The sequence below is a fragment of the Botrytis sinoallii genome (genome assembly GCF_014898435.1).
Source record: "Botrytis sinoallii strain Bc 23 chromosome Unknown BSIN_029, whole genome shotgun sequence".
NCBI classification, from domain to species: Eukaryota; Fungi; Ascomycota; class Leotiomycetes; order Helotiales; family Sclerotiniaceae; genus Botrytis; species Botrytis sinoallii.
Genome location: NW_024066056.1, coordinates 400,630 through 420,953, shown reverse-complemented (window position 1 = coordinate 420,953; position 20,324 = coordinate 400,630). Strand labels below are relative to the sequence as shown.

Below are 20,324 nucleotides of genomic sequence, written 5' to 3'. Positions count from 1 at the left end.
CCCCATCAATTTGAAAGCAATCAAAAAAGAAACTCCATGAGACAATCAAACAATAAATGGCGTTCCCAAGAGACAATTGTTAAACCAGATGTTGCCAGTTCCCTTATCATATCAAGATTATCCATCTATCTCTACGATATCACCGAAGTGATGATTTACGACTATCAGCCTTACTAGGCACGGCATACTTTATTTAGATGCAGCTCGCCAGAGAGAGGGAGTGGTTGCGACTTCAACAGGATCCACCCATGTAGGCGCTTGTTTGCCAATTTTGTTTAATCTTGCCTTGCCAATGTTTTAATTTCTCTCTTTCTGATAATGCTCCATAACTCATAATACCACGCTTCGTGTTTTTTTTGTAATGATTGGACAAACATTCATACACAATACTTCAACAATAAAGAATGTTTATTATCTTCAAGACACAAACATCAAATTCAAATTCTACATAATATCATACAAACAGCGAATCTCTTTATATCCACTCTCGCGTGCTATTTTCGCCGTGCAGTGAGGGCCAGGATCCACCGATATCGACAACCTTGAATATAGTCCTATAACCCCGCCAAATAATCGTCGTGAAACAGGAACAGGAATCTAGTCCACAAAACACGAAAAGCTGATGCTTCAATGAGATCCCCCATCTGTCAGAGAAATATACCTCTAGCAGCCCTCCTCTCCACCCTCTGAAACCTTCCACCCGGGGTCATCGCACACCGACCATGGTTTCTCGTCCACCTTCCTCAGCCGACCGGCAAAGCAATTCGAGATCGGCGGGCGTGAATGGGAGTGCGAAGGCAGAAAGGACTCCAGGGACACCGCGGAGAGAAAGAAAGGAAAAGGCTGTGCAGGATCCAGGACTCAAAGACTACGTACACACCCGAGATTCTCAATACAGGAAATACAACCTACTTATAAATGTTCAGCGTCTAGGAGAATGTCTCGGGAAGGGAGCATTTGGTTCGGTCTACAAGGCGTTCAATTGGGGCACGGGGGAAGCTGTGGCTGTGAAGCAGATCAAGCTGGGGGACCTCCCCAAGAGTGAATTGCGGATGATTGAGGTAGACTCAAATGTGAGATAGTTTGGACTACGTACTAATACCATGTGCAGGCCGAAATAGACCTTCTCAAAATCTGCATGTAGGTTTGCAATTGAGTTGGGAGGAGGCAAAGCCGTTTGAGCTGACATTTATTAGCACGACAATATTGTCAAATATCTTGGTTTCGTTAAGTCTTCAGACTGCTTGAACATAATTCTAGAGTAAGACATCTTGTGCTCTGTTTTCTTACCACATTATACTGACAGAATTCTAAGGTATTGCGAAAATGGTTCCCTACACTCGATTTGCAAAAGCTATGGGAAATTTCCTGAAAACCTGGTTGGCGTTTATATGGGACAAATACTTTTAGGACTCCAATATCTGCACGATCAGGGTGTTATTCACAGGGACATAAAGGGCGCGAATATTCTTACAACAAAAGATGGAAAGGTTAAGCTGGCGGATTTTGGTGTGTCTACTAGCACTCTTGCTGGAGCAGACAAGGAGGCACAAGTTGTTGGAACCCCGTACTGGATGGCTCCTGAAATCATTCAACTTTCTGGTGCAACACCCGCATCTGATATCTGGAGTTTGGGTTGCACGGTAATTGAACTACTTGAGGGTAAGCCTCCGTATCACAAATTGGCTCCTATGCCAGCCTTGTTTGCTATTGTCAATGATGATCACCCTCCTTTGCCCGAAGGAGTTTCACCAGTGAGTCGACGTTAATATCTTCTTTGAAGCCAAGACTAAACATTTTCTAGGCGGCTCGAGATTTTCTTATTCAGTGTTTCCAAAAAGACCCAAATCTAAGGGTTTCTGCACGAAAATTGTTGAAACATGCTTGGATCGTGGGCTCACGCAGAACTGATGCTCCTATTGCAAAGCCCCCAACGAATTTCAATGAAGCGGTCGAAGAGGTGAAGCAGTGGAATGAGGCTTTAAAATCTCCCACCAGTGCCGGAACATTTCGTACTTCTACGAGGTCGCAACAGCTTGGTAGCCCCTTACCAGCCCGTCGAGATCCTCCTCTGAGGAACATTCATAATGAATCGCAAAGCAATAATATGATCACCCCTCCGAAGGGCCCCCTCTCTGTGGCTAAACCGAAAAGTTTGGCGAGTTCTTTCAGGTCTCCAGAAACTGCAGGTAAGCGAGTCTCACTAGGAAATTTCAAAAATTCCTTGTGGAAACTGACTGTCGAAGCGGACGATAATTGGGATGATGACTTCGCTTCTTCTATATCTCCAAGTGCGCTTCAACTTCCACATCTAAAGCCTCATGACAATTTCGGAGGCCTCCTTTCCGCTGATCGTCTCAAGTCTTTTGCATCATTCGAGTTCGCAAATGATGAATCCGATAATTGGGATAATAACTTTGAGGGCGATCTTGTGACAATTAAGGGTCCCAAAACCCATGTCGAGACGGATGGCCATGAATTGGAGACAATTCGACCATACAAAATCAAAGCTCCCACTAACATAGATTTTGAAGAAGACCTTTCTCCTAGAAGTTTTTCCAGAAAGCCATCTATTCCTTCTCGTCCGAGATCTCCTGTCAAGGCACGGGCTGAGGGTAAATTTGCCTTGCCTTCCAGGCCGGCAATAATGTATCGCGAGACTACCGTAGAAGACTATTCAGACCTATTCGTTGACAATGATAGCATTTTTGACAAAAGATTGGATATAATTAAAGTCAGTATCCCAAGTAAGCTGCCCTGCGCATCACTAATATGGATGAATTTAGGACGATGCTCTTTCTCCGAAACTCTTCCACCCATCTGACCTGACAAGCGTTCCGCGTTCTGCTCAATCTCCTACCACAAATGGAGGCAGCAGCTTACGAAGAAAAACCACTCCCAATTCTCATGACAACCCATCCATACATCGTACAAACTCATCAGTTGAGATACAAAAATACGCGGAAAATGAAGATGATGAAGATTTTTCAGATATATTTGATCCACGTGGGGCTGTAGTTCCTAGGATTGAGACTGACAAAGGCTCGGGAGAAGCGCTAATGATCAACTCAAAATTTTCACACAACTCCTGGCTTGGTGACGAGGATGATGAAGATGACCCATTTGCCTCATTGGAGCAAGGTTTCGATGAAATGGATTTACAAGCCAACATTGCCAGAGATAAACATGCTCGATTATGCGCATCAGTGGAAGGATTGGTGAGTTCACTGAAAGCAACACAAGCCGAGCATGTATTGTCTGAATTGTCTGAACAATTGGTATGTTTCTTGCTAATTATGATGTATCACTGTGTTAATGTGTGAATCAGCTTGATATTTTGTTACGAGTCCGAGGATGCAAGGGCCTGATAATCAGTGCTCATGGAATGCTTCCAATTTTGGAGATACTAGAACCGTGTACCCTGAAAAGCCGTCAAAGTATGATATTGAGATTATTGAAGGTCGTCAATGCAATCATTTCGAATGATGTCGAAATTCAAGAAAATCTTTGCTTTGTTGGAGGAATTCCTATCATCACAAAGTTTGCTGCTAGGCAATACTCGAATGAGATACGTCTTGAGGCTGCTGCTTTTGTAAGACAAATGTATCAAACTTCTACTTTGACACTTCAAATGTTTGTCAGTGCTGGTGGACTGAATGTCCTTGTTGAATTTCTCGACGAGGACTATGATGATGCTAGGGATTTGGTTCTCATCGGTGTCAATGGTATTTGGAATGTGTTTGAGCTTCAGGTATGTTGGTTTATATGATACTCGAGCCGATAAACTAACACCCTAACAGGGGCCAACTCCAAAGAATGATTTCTGTCGCATCTTCTCGAGAAGCAAGATCTTATCCCCATTAGCGCTCGTTTTGGACCGCGTGTTAGATGAAGATGATGAACTCTCTGAACTTATTGAAGGCCGAATTGTCAATATATTCTATCTTTTCTCTCAAGCAGAAAACTACGTCAAGGAAGTCGTGGCTGATCATGTAGTACTCAAACGTAGGTTTTCTTGTCTGTTTGCGGTACGATTGTTCTAACAACATTTCAGGGGTTCTCAAAGATCTGAGACGAATGACACCCGCGCATCAAATCACCATGCTCAAGTTCATCAAGAACTTATCCATGTTATCAACAACTCTCGAATCTTTACATGCCGCAAACGCCATCGAACTTCTAATCGATCTGCTAAGCTCAAGTATGAAGCGCACGCCTGATCACTTCCGCGAGATTTCTAATCAAGTTCTGAATACGATGTACAATTTATGTCGACTGAGTAAGGAGCGACAGGAGGACGCAGCCTTCAACGGTATAATACCATTACTCCAACGAATAATGAAGACGAAACGCCCTCCGAAGGAATTTGCGCTCCCAATCTTATGTGATATGGCACATTCGGGGAAAGTTGGACGTAAATATCTTTGGCAGAACAAGGGATTACAGTTTTATGTTTCATTATTAGAAGATCAATACTGGCAGGTCACCGCTTTGGACGCTATATTCATTTGGTATGTTTAGAATCCCATAGGTAACAAACTTGCATACTGATCGTGTTATACAGGCTCCAAGAGGAGACGGCCAGAGTTGAAAAGGCTCTACTAGAGGGTAATTTTACTGCAATGATAGTTCAATGTTTTACTGTATCCAAAGCAAATGCCTTCGACTATAATTTACTGGAGCCTTTACAAAAGCTCCTACGATTAAGTTCGCCTATTGCTGGCTCTCTTACCCGGACTGATCTGTTCACTGGCATCCTGCAAAAACTTAACCACAAGAAGGCTGTTGTGCGATTAAATTTGCTACGCATTGTTCGAAGCATATGCGATGCTAGTGGTGATGAAGCAGAAAGCATCAGGCATCACGCCTTGTTTGAAGTGATACAACATCTCGCTGAGAATGATAGCGCTGTGCTGGTAAGAAATATGGCAAGTGAGCTAGTCAAGTTCAATTTGGATAAAGCCTCAGAAAGTGGAAGTGGTTCAAGGTCTCGATTGGCCCCTAGACGTGGAAGTTCTTTCACGGCACCTTCTCTTCAACATAGCGCGTCGACGCCTTTGACGCCCACTCAGGCTAGTCGAATGTCACAAACGTCAGCATTCATTGATGGAAGTGTTACACCTTATAGGCGCTCGGGTATCACATCGACGGCATCTAGTAGTACCGAATCTGTGCATTATCGACCTAGAACTACAGAGGGCACAACATCCATTATGCGAAAAGCGAGCGGTGACTTAACAAATGGGACGTCAGTTAGCAAAAGCCGGTTACCTCGAACGGCGCTCCTTCGTGCATCACGATCATCAATAGCGGCACCGCAGCTTAGGGATGATCCATCACATCTTAAAAGGGAAAATAGAGAGAATGGAGTTAGGCCACGAGAGAGAGAACGTGAACGAGAACCGATCAGACCTACGTCTTCAAATGCGGTTAGTGTGCCAGAGCATAAGTTGAATAGGAGGAGAACAACGAGACCGCCTAGTGGTGATATCAAATGGTCATAATATCATTTTGATTGTAAGGTCTGATACCAAATGGTATGAGAGGTCCTTGGATTGAGAAGGGACTGACCTGGCAGGATGGATGAATGGATTCATGGATGTATTAATGAATAAATACTTTTATGGATGAAATGGATAGGTAACGGAATTAATTGCATTTTCTTCGGAGTACATAAGGGATCGTGTAGACCATGAGGGGATCTGTTGGTTCATAGGTCTACTGTTTTGTAGGAACCAAATTTGTCTATTTTGCATTTTTGCGAGGAGTTTATGGGGATATCAGGGGAAAGGGAAAATGCGGAGGTTGATATTGATATGATTGGTATTGATATATCTGTGGTTGGGAAGTCAGATTATCTTTTTAGTAGGCTAGGATTGTGATGTGATGAGAGGAGATGAGATGAGCTAGATGAGGTGTGATGTGATGAGAGGAGATGAGATGAGCTAGATGAGATGCATAGGGATAATTCCCGAGAAGAATAGGAATATATGAATGAACACAAGGATGATTTCTTGTATGGATTGAGAAGTTTGGTCGATTTTGTGAGATTGGGTGATTACATGTTCGTACATCGGCCGAGTATTTCGGCGGTTGTAAGCGTGTTTCCAGAGTAGCTGAAATCATGGCTAGTGCCCTAAAAAATTACTTCACTAAAAGCTAGCTGCAACTGGGGGGTGATATACAGCAGGTGTATTGTTATGTTAGACGAGAAAGAAGCCGAAGAGCCGCTAGCCTTACTCGTTGAAGAAGCAAGTGCATCTACATCTACAGACTAGTGATTCGAGGTTCATATCAGACTTCAATAGCTTAGCTGCAGGGCCACGATAGATGGGATTTTAGAAAGCAGCGGGCGCGGTCTAGAAATCTATGTTGCGAGATATTGAGTAGGAGAGATAAATAAGCTCTTTGAAACACGAGGATGATAATATTCTGAACATTCGCAACGTTCCACTTACTTTCCCCACGTTCTAGAATTTGATAAATGTTGGTAGTAGGTTATTTTATCACCGAGACCACTGGACTCAGAGGAAGCAAGCGGTCATGAACGCCAACAACTTAAACCACAGGGTCGCCTGGTCCCAGCGTTTTTAAGCGAGGAACCGCTTAGCCTTGGAAGAGTGATCTTCCTTACCGGTAACGGGCAGCCAGATGAAACCTTGTTCACGTACCAAAACAGCTTGTTGGTGAGGGCTATGAAATTGTAGATGTCAGAGATCCCATGGAAATAGCCCCCCTCTCAACACTTGACACTATTGCTGTTCACATTCTATATGCCACAGAGGCTAAAGATGAAGTATATGAAGCCGCGACTAAGTAATGGATCAGTCTAGAAGTTCGAGTTCGATGATTATGAAAACAGGTCACGCTAGATGAGCTTGGTACCGAACCGACTCACTGGTGAACTCAGAAATCCAGGCTAAAATCTTAGACAAATTCAGAATTGATATCTCAACTGGTGATTTGAACGATTAACCGATGTCACATCTTTATGTGATCTGATCTCTTCGCGAGTTGGTGGCCACATTGCTGATACCGGTAGTGATAGTGACGAGAAACAAAGTCCAGTCTCCACTTTCGAGACAACAAATGATACATTTTCAGACTGGACAAGGATGTCTTCAAGATTCTGAGTGAATCTCTCGGCGTGCCAATTGCAGAAATGGAGATGGATTCAATCTTGACAACCTAGGCGCCCGATTCTCTTGTTGCAACAGAGATTATCAGCAAGCTGAATGAAGAATTTGGGTCGATATATCGACGACAGAATTCGCTTCAATAGTCGATGTGGCATCTATCTTTACTTTGATTCCTGGTGCATCGGATGTTGATTTAGTGCAGACTCCAATAACTAGTCCGTCGAAATCTTTGCCAGCAAGTTCAGATTCAAGTGGTGATGGCGCAGCGGCTTTTTACACGAAAATAAACCTGACTGAAAACAAAGAGGGACGACTTCGACCAAAAATGACGCCGCTTCAATACATGCAACTTTTCAGGATATTCGTCACAGCTTCGATATTCATGCTAAAACCACCAATTACTTCAGTTACTGGGATAAGGTATACCCAGACCAGCTGAAGACTGTCACAGCCTTCATCATAGAAGGTTTTGAGAAACTTGGCTGTCCTATCAAAAGATTTCGCCAAGGGGAGAAGCTACCTGCTGTAAAACTCACACTTAGTAAGTATTGAAGAGAGATTCTACGGCTCTGGGAAATCTTGGAAGAGGCAGGAGTCGTCGAGAAAATAGGGGATGAATTCGCATGTGGCTCCGCTGCCAAAGACTTTGACAATAAAGCCATGTCTGCCAAAGATTTGAGTATTAAGCTCATTGCAGACTTCCCTTATTACTTACCAATGAACAGAATTATAGCTCTTGCGGGTCCTCAACTGGCAGATTGTTTTCACTGGTGACGTTAATCCCATCTCTTTCTTATACGGTAATGAAAAGGCCGTAGCCTCGTTTATGACTTTAATTTCAGCACGTCAGATGCACTCGCTGCTGTGAAAGTACTTTGTGATTTTGTTTCGGCAATCATTCGCTGTCGGAGTTTTGAACATGACCCTTTACATATCCTCGAAGTAGGTGCTGGTACCGGGGGCACCACTAAGCACCTTGTTCCCTTCTTACAAGCCATTGGACTCCCCTTTATGTACACTTTCACCGATATCTCGACGTTGCTAGTCGCACGCGCTATGAAAACAACATTTAAGGATGTCGAATGTATGAAGTTTATGAAACTCAACATCGAGGAGACTCCTCCAGATGGTGGCTATTTGATGATGGTCGTCTCTACGCAATGCAAAGTGTTTGGGCCTGGGAACGAGATATGCAAGCTGCTGGCTGGGTTCTCCCACGTTGACTGGCCCGATGGAATAAGTCGGGAGTCCCGAGGCTTTCGAGTCATTTGCGGCATGCTTGCCGATACCGAGGTCCCTTTTCATGCTAAAGCGACCTCCATGCTTTTGCATCGTGCGAATTTGGCTTCAGGAAATCGAAAGTTATTCCTTGTCCCTGGTGGATTCGGTTCTGGAGCTTTATTTAGAGGCCTAAAGCCGTCATTGGTTGCTGTTGAGAATGTGTCTGTCTATGCGCTTAATATTCCCTTCACAATAATTAAACCCGATCCGAGACAACCACCTACACTTGAGGAGCTCGCTACTGTTTACGTAGCAGAAATCAAGCGGAAGCAGCCCGAAGGCCCATACCTGATCGGAAGGTACTCTATCGGCGGTGTGGTAGCCTATGAGATTATATGACAGCTTCTCGAAGACGACAATGAGGTTGAGAAGCTATTCATGATTGACACTGCATGTCCCACCTTCTCAACCTCGCTTCCAAAAGCCCTAGTGGACTTTTTAGATTCAAACATGGAAGTCCGCGCGACTAACTCGGAAGAGATTCAAGAAAAGAGAAGAGGAAAAAATGATCATTCTACGCTGGCAAATCAACAGTTGTCAAGGTACCAAGTGAGCAAGTTTGCCAGGCAGAAAGATACCATCCGCTATTCTATTCCTGGCGAGAGAGGGATTGGATACGCAGAATAAAATACCTAGACCAGACGTTTTGCCTGAAGAGCAGAGAATAGTAAATTGGTTCTTGGACGATAGACTGGGTGATGGGTCCTCTTGGTTGGGAAGAGCTCTTGCAAGATATGAGGGCGATTTCGGCCGAGGGTAATCACTTTTGATTGGGGTGTGAAGCTTGCTGGGATCTTGAATGCTGCACAGTAGTGACTGCTATCAAATAGTTGATTCCGCTTCACCGAGGGAACGCGGAGGTTGAAGAGTACTAGGAAATAGCGGATGTTTCGACATGAGGAAGAAAGTAGATGAAAAGGGATTGGGAAACCCTTGCTTTTATTTGCCCACATACTTAGTGCGAATCTCATTTATATCTCGAACAACACCAAAGATCACAGCATCGAGAAAAATTTCAGCCGATTTTTGCTCTCGATTTTTGAACTTCTGGTGAATACCTATCTATATGACATCGATCCCACATTCCAAGACATTCTCCTCGCATTATATACAAGACCTAAAAAGTAGCTCGGTAGGTAGTTACAAAATACTTCATCTATCACAATTCCAAGCAAAACTCGTCTCTGGAGGCATCTTCCCTACCTCGAATTCTGGACTTAGTGTCTCGAAGCTTCTATTTCCCAATTTCTCATTGCTTATCGATACCAATATTTATCTAGAATCGTTGGTACAGCGTGATAATATATTGCAAATAAGGATTGCAGATAGGATGTGTTACGCCTTACTTATATCTGAATTGTATGTTATCAGGAGATTTAAAGAAGTGAAGGCTTTTAACTTTCAATGTGTGTGCCTTGGTAGAAGTTACATAATCATTATTTAGAAGAAAAATTTCGGATTTGCGAATTCAATCTTGTCGTATATAGTCATACACTTTCAGATAAACCTCCCTTCTGTAAGTGCCGACTCTTAACTCTAGATTTTTCAAACGCTTCTCGATGCTCTTCGCATCATCTTTAGTTAGAGATCGTATTGCTTGTCATCAAGAAAGCTCACCAAAATACATTTTTTGAGCAACAATTGCTGTTTTAATCTACATTTGTAGAGAGTACAAAGATATTAGCTCTTGAGGATACTCTGTTGGCTGCTGAGATCCGTAACCCTGCGCAAGGGAAATGAGGGTACTTTGTAAACGCCATAAGGGCTGAAAATAGTCAGATCTGTCAAGGAAGACCTCGGGAGTACCGAATATATAGCACAATGTGGATATTACATTCTTCTATATGTTGTATGGAGTTTATTTTCAATTTGTTATAATTCAAGTGACCCCAGTACTTGTTGATCTACTTTATATATATTTGCTTCTCTACCTATTCTCCCACCATGACCGTCGATTTTTATCCCGTCTATTTGTTTCTATGTAATCCGAGCTTGATTTTACTAAAGCATTGTTCCATGCTTCTTTTTTCCACATCTTTTCCGCATCTTCTAGCTCCATGTCTTGTAGCTCCTTTTCTGTTGGTGGTCTGTTTGGGTCAATCTCTTCGTCAGACCAAGTTTTTCTCCCCGAGGTGTATTTACCTTTAGACTTGTAATATACGCCTGTGTTTGGTGCAAGCTCATTGCCAGTGCGTGTTCTGGATGAACTACTTTTACCAGTGCTCGTGCTTTGTTTACTTACTGCTAGTCCTTGCCTTACTGCTGCTTTTTGGGGTGGACCAGAGGAAGTACGGGAACTGTCTTCGCCTTGTTGCTGGAATTCAGGCTTCTTAGCAGGTCTGCTTCTGCTTATACTACGATCATCACGCCTCTTTGCGGTTCCACGACTCGATGCATCAGTCGCTCTAACACTCTCGGGCTTTGGTCTTCCACCTCCCTCTCTTCTTTTGGACTTGTCGCCCGCTAGATCAGAATTCGTCGTCGTCTTCTTGGCAGGCTTAGGAGGTTCTATAGTTTTGCCTCCTGTGGCTTTTGGCTTAGGGCGCGATTCTAAAGATGCGGAATTATCTTCTTCGTCCGATGGAAACAATTTCTTCGCTAAAGGATTCCTGGACGCCTTTCTCGTCTGGTCACCTGCTGCAGACTTTGAATGCGTGGGTTTTCTTTGTGAGACGAATAAAGACTCATCGGAGTCACTATCTAACACCTCGGAATGTCCCCGTCTAGAGGTACTGGCGTCCATTGGTTTAGATGAAGTTGAGAGAGGATTGGGGACTCTTCTACTATCTCCAGCTTTATTTGATACCTCATTCCTGATTGGCTGTTTTCCCTGTGCTGTTCTTTCTTCTGCCTTCACCTTTTTCGTTTTGCTATCTACTGCAGACTGACACCTCCGATTTGGCTATTTGTTCTTTTGTTAGAGGTGGGAGAGTATTACCAAAGAGCTTTTTCTTCTCTTTGGGATCTTTCGACGCGTCAGTTTTGGCCCTTGACTGTTCAGATGGAGCTGGGAGAGAAGATGGCAGAGGTCTGCCGTCAGCATCAAAAACCCAGCCTTTCGACGCCCAAACATCCATTACGCGATTCATTTTATTCTTAGGCTATATAACAAAAGATTAGTAGGCAAATTTTACAGTGATCCTTTCTGAATATTAGATGATACCTACATTGTGCTTTTCAGAAAGATATTTTCCCTCTTTTGTCGATTCATTGATGAAATCCTTGGATTTAGTGCCGACTTTGATATAGCACTTGACTTTCTCGCTATCTTGTGGTTTAACTTGATCAGCGTTTACATATTCAACCTTCAACTCCCTGAAAATTATAAGTCGTCTTACGTCTCTGCCATTGTGGTCTTTTTCGGCAGGAAAGTAAATGTAGTGACTATTACTAGGGCTAATTGTGACCCTTAATGGCACAAGTTGACTAGAAACTGACATGGTGATTGTGTAGATGTTTAGTAGTTAATGTTTGGTATGAGATAATAGCTTTTGACAGTAGAGATGAAGTGTCTTTCAATATAGCAAAGTAGATTGGAATGTGAAATATATACTCCATCTTAGTATCCCTCATCATACTATATATACCACAAACCAACAAACCAAGTGGCTGCTTGAGCTACAAAGTATCAACTTTTTTTTTAACATGAGACTTATCACGTGAGGAGAACGAGTAAGCGGACAGGAAAATTCGGAAGGACCCTCGTGGTAGATGCTATGAAAGCGGTCTCTACTGACCCCGCCGCCCGGGGGTGTACGTATTCCCTGATATTAATGACCTCGGGAATTGATGCTATTATTAGCAGGTCCAACAGCAAAGCATGGGGCATGTCCAAAAAATCTCTAGAAACATTGCCTTAAAATCTTAAGACACTCAAGTTCTATTGTAAGCATTAAATCTTTTCAATATAGACTGTGATCAAAATTTTGAGAAAATCTGATTGATTGTCCTGGTTGGACACACAAGCTCGAGAAAATGATTCTTGCCTTTTCCACGGAGTGTAGTCCTCGGCGCTGATCGAGGATATCTAAAACCAATTCAATTATATTGTTTTTATATAAAAAATAATATAATAATATATCTTTTTTATATATATATATAGTTCTATATTCATATAGTATACTAAGAGCAAATCACAATATCATATGATCAGATCATATGATCGTCGCTTAAGAGAGCTCTTAGCCTAGAACGACCTGAAAATCAATTCTTTATTAGCTCTTTATTAGTTCTTTCAGTCCATTTGTAGTAAGATCGACATAGTACTAGCGAAATCGAATAAGGAATAAGAAAGAAAAGCTTTATTTGATGGAATGGCTGGATTAGGAAGAGATCTACGAGAAATAAATGAAAGTGGAAAGCTAGATTAGTAGGAAAAAGCATAAAATAAGGCCTTTTCCCCTCGAATATAGAAAAAGAAAATAAGAATATCATATACTGTTTCATGAAAATCACGTGTTTCATAGCTATTTAGTTGTTAATACGAGCCAGCTTCCCATAATAGACTAATATTAGTCTATTCCCTCTTATATACTATATACTCATATACTAGCTCATGACCTACGATAGCATAGTGAATTTATTTGTTCTCCACTACCATATATTTGCTTTCTGCATATATATATTTATCAAATACTAATATAAATATTATAATTCTCCTCGAAAAATTGTTTGTAATATGACCGCAATCAGAATCCCACATATTACATAATCGCCTAGCTCTGATAGAACAGTATTTATTATGTCACGGGTTCACTAGCGTAGTATATTAGCGTAGTGGATGCTTAGTCATCTTTGCCATTATATGGCAAAGTTACATTGTACCACTTTCAATCTCTTTGTAGAATATCATATATCCAATCTAGTATCTATCCCTTGCACCATAATAGTATATTCTACCTTCTTAAAGGTCCCATTACTATATATCAATAGTAATCCGACCTTAATAACAATATTCTGATAGAGACTTCATCTTCACCCTTATCTTTGTCCTCGTCTTCGTCTTTATCCTTATCTTCGTCTTTATCCTCATCTTTATCTTCGCCTTTAAAATAACAAATACACCTAGTTTGTTGTTTACAGAAAATAGAATTCAAATACCCAATAATCTTAAAACAAATATTCGAATTATCTTTACTGAATAACAATAACTTGTAAATAAATTTTCAAGTATTTCTAATTCCAATCTTCGAAACCCAGTGCTTAGTCTTTCTAAAAATAAATAATTATACTTACATTATTTATATAGTATTATTAATAATTCATTAGAGTCACTTTATAACATATAGACTAGGATAGATGCAGATCTGAATAACAAACATATAGCCCTAGTCAATATATAAATCCATTTATAAATCCAAATATAATTAAATATAGTATTACAAAACCAACTTTCCTAACTATTGCAAAATATACCAGCCCAGACCCTCAATTCACTTACTGGCATTTGATAACAAACCTTCAAAAACCCGAAAATCTTTAAAGGAGAGAAAACTGGTGTAATAGTATAACAAAACAAATATCTAGTTTGAAAACAAGAATTACAAATCTACTGAATGTCTAATGTTATTATATTTGATATTGAGAAAAAGAAACTTTTGTATATAGCCTTCCTTATCGAAGGATATATATATCAAAAACAATTAAAAGATATTAATAACATTTTACAAAATAACTTGGTTTATACAATCACCAATTCGTTTCTCAAAAAGCTTAATAGTCTTTATATTACAATCGACTTCAAACAGAAAACAGTAATTCAGTTCGATAAACTCAAGATGTCAGAGAAACAGATCTTTACAACATTCTATATATAGTTGGAATATTTAGATAATCAATATTACAAGTCTGATTAAGAAATAGTTTTTACTTTAAAGCAAAAAGTCTTTAAAGAACTAAAACTTATGGTTCATATAAACTCAAGCCTCTATGCACTAGATAATATCGAAAGGTGGAAAAAGAAATTCACAATTTGAAGCCAGAATTGCTAGGAGAATAATTATTATAATATAGATTTATCAAAAAACAATTACAATTAATCTTGATTCAATATAATCCTCTTTACACTTGTTATCACTTTATATAATAATTCTATAAAGCTCGATATAATCAAATTCCAAAATAAGGTATAACAATATAAGAAGAAATGTTATCTCGGCCTTTGCTATTATTATAAGAAATTAGATTACTCTATCTGAAATTGTAATATAAAAAAACAAGCCAATATATAATAAGTGGCTAGAGGATACAATATAGGACCCCTAAGAAAGGTATTAGGATACAGTCGTAGTAATATCGAAAGAGGAAACCAACAATTCGGTTGAGGCAAATAATATCGAAGTAATAGCAATTACAATTAGAATGACTTTCGGGAATATGGCCATTAACAACAGTCCTACATATAATAACAGCTTAATACAGTCCATAGCTATATCGAGAATGATTCTTTAGCATCTTTGGAAAGTATCTCTAATATCTCTTTATATATAATACAATATCACCATTACTATCCAATAGTATATACAAGTTTCCAGGAAATGTATTACTTCTGCAATAAGTCGGCCGTAAAGGTTATCAAGAAACAAGAAATAGATAAGATATACTATAGATAGTACTAAACCGTTACAATTTAGCTCTATAAATAACAAATCTCTACTTATCCAAACTATTATATTTCTAATGTATACTTTTCTTTTTAATATAATCAGTCTGATTAATAACGGGTGTTTCGGTAAAGTATTCACTGATCAATTATTTGTTAATCAATATAAAATTCACACCCAACTCTTATCTCATTACTGATAGCTTTGTTTAGTCAATAGTAATATAGCAAATATTATTATGGAATACTTTACTATATCTATAGCAATAGAATTATATTTAGAAATCTGGATATTCTTTATTATGAAACTCTCCTTCGATATATTAGTTATTTTTGGCTTGTTATAATTATAACGCTACAACCCGTATATAGATTAGGCGAATATAATACTTTCTTTTATTTCTCGATACTATATAACGCAGTATTATCACAAGAAGAGCTTGTACCTTTAAGCATCTATAATCAAATCGATTCAGCAACAATCTGATATACCTCAACTTTTCAAAGTATTAATTCAAAGACCAAAAGGGTTTTGAATATGTTATCATTATTGAAGATTGTTTTCCAAAAAGCTTATAAGATAAAAGATTATCGATTATTATATATAGAGGATAATAATAAACTTAATAGTGATTATGGATCTAAAGATCCTGATATAGAATAAGATATGCCTATTGAAGTAATATTTATCTTTAACACAAACTATTACTATACAAAAGCCTGTAATGGGAATACAGATATACAAGTATAGATAATACAAAACCAGCCAAAGATATACCTAGCAATAGTGAATAAGATCGCAAAACAAAAACAAAGAAAACCAAACCAGCAAGAAAACCATTATCATCCCTTTTGGTACTATTATCAATAGTTCGAGAATACGAATAAGCCTAAACATGAAGAACATTTAATGGTTATATACCTCGAGCTTTGTTTTTTTTTTTTTTTTTTTTTTTTTTTTTTTTTATTAATAAGACAACGTTCGTATAATACAAGTCACCTGAAACAAGTTAGATCAGGCTATAGCATCCAAATATAAGCTCGATTATATTTCTATAAACAACTTTGCCAAAAATAAGCAAAATTATAAAAACATATTTCAGGGATATAATAGTCTAACAAAAGCACTTTCTATAATACTATTATATTTATATAACTTTATTCGAGATTGCTATAAACCAGCTTATTTATAAAGAATCTCTATGGGCCGCTTGACCCTAGCCCATCCTGCCTCCCTACAGTCAGCAGTTCCGCTCTGTTCTACGTATCAAATGTCGGCACTCCGAGAACAGATGGTGGAAGGAAAAAAGGGGCCTGATCTTCGAAATGTATAATGCATGGAAACCGATATATAATATCTTGGAATCGGAAAGCCTCAAGCTTCTTTGTAGAGTATTACACAGACTCATAGCAATACGGACTGAATATGGTGACTTTGTAGTTTATCATATTAGATTCAATCATGAAAATAGCACGAATATCTGTATATACGGGATTGAGAAAAGCCTATTGTATTTCTTTCAATATTCAATCAATAATCAGATATGTGGCAATTGGTTACTTACACCAAATCGATTTTGATTCGAATGAGACGCGATAGTATATGTCAACTGCATTCTGTGAACACAATATAGCTTTACTAACCTTCTCGCTAAATCCAGATTCTATATTAGGATATATTCAAACTACACGGAACTACACGAATTCCAATCTGTTCCAATACCCTAAGGATAAGCTTTCTATTCTGATCAACCTAAAACCTGCACCGAATAGCTATAAACGCTCCAAGCACTCTCCCGATCGACAGTGATCGATCTGATTATCCGTCGATATCCGGATGGTATACGAAACAAGGCTCTCTGAAACAGGACTATAAACCCTTAGACAGAACAGCCGCAGGATTGCCATAAGCGATATTGAGCAAGGGAATACTAGAGGCAACAAGCCCCTGTTTAGCTAATATTACACTACTATAAGCGGCTGGAATGCTAGCGGCCCGTAGGCCCGCTCCTTAGTACATCTAGAATACCCCTTGGGAGGTCAGATATTAGATGTTAATTACTATAAATAAATAAAATAAATAAATAAATAAAGAATCTCTAAAATTGATATATCAAAGTTCTTAGTAGGAAAATCAGATCTCAGTAATAAAGAGATACGAAATATACTCCCTAATTGGCTTCGAAACAAATTATCAGCTTTCCTTTCTCGAAACGCTAAGATACTATCACCACAACAAGCTTGGGATTATAGAATCGAACTAATGCCAGGCAAAGAATTATCTTATTTCAAAAACCGGTTATTATCATTATTGGAATTCAAGATAATTCGGAAATAAATTGATAACTGTGTGAACAAGGGAATTCACTTCAAAAGAATGACTTCAATATAATAGCTACTGTATCAAAGGTATTTAGGCGAATGCGAAGGAGACTAGCTCTTTCAGTAGTGTCTATATAAGGCCTACTACTTTCCTTCATTAGCTAGCTCTTTAGACAGAATATAATACAGACATTTAGGGGCCTACTAATGATAGTGGGAACTATGTTTCCTATATTCCTGATCTCATTATTAAACCAATACTAATTAGTGATATTACAAATTACTTAACTTACTTATTCAAAATACCTTCTCACTTTTATTTCTTTTATTTTCCGTTATCAGTATTATAACATCCCGAGGAAGTGCTAACATTAGCTCTAAGCAAACTAACAAGAAACTCGATATTAATAAGAAATCTATTCTATCTAATCAATCTATTAGTATAGGAGGATTTATCGATACGATAATTAACGATATCGATCCTTTGTAATAGAAGTTCAAGATTTCTTTTACAAAGATATAACCAATGCTTTTCCTCATCCTCCTACTCCTTTCAATTTCTATATTTCTGATAAAGTAGTAGCTGAAGAAAGAAAAACTCAGGAAACTGCTAAGGATTTGAAGTTCAAAGGAGAATCTCAAAACTATTCCTTTTCAAAAGATCTCAATAAAGCTAGATAGTTCTATAAAGGATATACATTCAAGATGAGAACAGAGCACCAGATCGACAAATACTTTCTTTTTCGAATAGCTGTGTACTCGAATATAAGGATCATCGACACATCTTTTCAGAATACAGTTACATTCGATTTCGAATTTATTCGATAAGCTTTACTTAGGAGCATTGATAAGTTGATATTATATAACTTTTGTAAGGTTTTGCAATGTTATAAAGTTTATATCAATATAAATACAAATCTCGATAATACTTTAATGAAAGCATTTCTCCGCAAAGAGTATTACGATTGGACTGTAGATCAGCTTTTGGAATACTAGATTAATGAGGTATAATCATTCATATCTATGAAATAAGCCCATCTTTCTATCGAACTCAATCCGAGACCACAAGCCGAACCTTTCATCGAATCTTAGAATAATATTCCAGCTGGTCACCTAACTTTATCAAAACCTGGTAAAGTTACAAGTGGTTTGATTATTTCTCTTGATATATATAGAGAACCAGTTCCATTCCAATCTGGGGATATACAAGTCCCACGTGCACCTTTACCAATACTAGAACCAGGCTTTAGAATTCCATCGATTGATGCTCCTGTAGGATCACTTGGTGATGGTGATGATCCGAATGATGATGACGATTGGGGTAGCGATCGAGGTGGTAATAATGATAGAGATGGTAGTAATAGTAATAGAGGCGGTAATAGAGATGATAGGGATAGGGATCATTTTGATCATTCCAATTGTAAGGATAATGATTAATGCAATTAGAGCCATTGTCTTATTAATCTTTCGAAAATCTATAGGGATAACAATAGATATAAGGGTATCGATAACTCCTTTGATTTGAAGATCTTTATATTCAAGAAGCATTGTTGCAGGGTATTTGTATCAGTGGAAATGATTATGATAGTTTTTTTGATTATATTTGTAAATGCGGCTAGAGACTATTATTAGGCAAATCTTAGCAGTTTTTCTGATTCGTATTAAGGCTTGTGCAATATAATAATCAACAATTTCGAAGAACCTGAATATCAACGGAATATACTTTTCAAATGAAATAACATTACTTTTAAGGATTATATCAAGAAAAACCTATCCACAAAGCCTCAGGAAATATTTAATACAATGATTACAGATTTACACTTCCTCCAGTATACTATTCCCAGGACAATATGTGATTCTCAATCGTACTATATTAAGATTTTGTCTGTGTGTGATGGTATTTCGGAATACCACTCTACGATATACAACCCTCATCTAATTGTTATAGAGCTTATTAACCAGATTAAACAGACTATCGACTCTTATCGAAAGGCATTTCCGAAACCATACCCTTCACCTGAAATATTCCTTATAGATCAACGTTTCTACAATAATACATCTTCGAGCTCTTCCTCTCAAAAACCTTATAATAAATATACCGATCGATAATCCTTTTCTGCACCAACTAATAAAGGTAAGGACAATTGTTACTTCCCTGGTTACAAAAAAAAAGACTGTAAATACTACAAGCATACATAAAAAGAAAAAAACCAATTTAAAACGAATTACCATACTAAATACAGTAATCTCGATAATAAAAGCTTTACGAAATAATATAATCAGTTTGTTATTAATATTGGATAAGAAGATAATCGAGATGGTAATAATAATAATAATAATAATCATCTCATTAATCAGTATCTTACTGATATAAGCAATTCTGAAAAGGTCTCCAGAACATTCTTTATTTCAATAAATACTTATAATGATTCTTTAGTAGTGACTAATCTCAATAATACTGTAAGTGCTTATAAATTGATAGTTGAGATATTTACTGTAAGCAACGAGCAATATAGTACTGATATGTTCTTTGGCATTATGATTGATACGGGTATGGCTAAGAGATTATTTATTAAATACAATCAGTATTTGGTATGGAAAAAGATTGAGAATATTGAATATAATAAAGCTACCATTAAACAAATAATAATTCAATATAATATTAAAGCGATAACTTTCATTAGTTCGTTTTATATCAAGCTTTCATTTAAAGAAATAGAATGGAATATAATGGAAGCTGATCTTCCATTCTTATTTCTTTAGCCGATATGAATAGACTTAGGTTCAAGTATAATAACCTTAATAATATTATTATTATATCTAAAGATATCTATCCTGTATATTAACAATTTGGTTATGTATTTTTGTTATAGAATATTAATATCAAAGGATTAATCAATTATTCTATTAGTAGTAATAATTATTATCTTATTGAAATCAAGTTATAATGAATTCATCATTGATTCGATTATCTATCTATA

At 38.1% G+C, this 20,324-nt stretch overlaps 3 protein-coding genes across 3 annotated transcripts; 2 read left to right on the top strand and 1 right to left on the bottom strand.

The window, feature by feature from the left end:
• Positions 1-722: 722 nt before the first annotated feature.
• EAF02_011060 (uncharacterized protein) lies at positions 723-5,504 on the top strand (the record flags this gene model as incomplete). The annotated part of the gene is made up of 10 exons (XM_038907108.1): positions 723-1,041; positions 1,112-1,140; positions 1,197-1,261; positions 1,316-1,754; positions 1,805-2,734; positions 2,787-3,278; positions 3,329-3,751; positions 3,801-4,005; positions 4,055-4,511; positions 4,565-5,504. 10 exons carry the CDS (start codon positions 723-725, stop codon positions 5,502-5,504), a joined length of 4,299 nt encoding a protein of 1,432 aa, XP_038753134.1.
• Positions 5,505-6,721: 1,217 nt separating this feature from the next.
• On the top strand, positions 6,722-8,759 carry EAF02_011059 (uncharacterized protein; the record flags this gene model as incomplete). Its single annotated transcript, XM_038907107.1, has 4 exons — positions 6,722-6,816; positions 7,445-7,680; positions 7,750-7,909; positions 7,982-8,759. The coding sequence occupies 4 exons, from the start codon at positions 6,722-6,724 to the stop codon at positions 8,757-8,759; spliced, it is 1,269 nt and encodes a 422-aa protein (XP_038753133.1).
• A 1,588-nt stretch (positions 8,760-10,347) lies between these two features.
• Positions 10,348-11,860, bottom strand: EAF02_011058 (uncharacterized protein; the record flags this gene model as incomplete). Its single annotated transcript, XM_038907106.1, has 3 exons — positions 10,348-11,294; positions 11,359-11,521; positions 11,588-11,860. The coding sequence occupies 3 exons, from the start codon at positions 11,858-11,860 to the stop codon at positions 10,348-10,350; spliced, it is 1,383 nt and encodes a 460-aa protein (XP_038753132.1).
• Between the last annotated feature and the right edge of the window lie 8,464 nt (positions 11,861-20,324).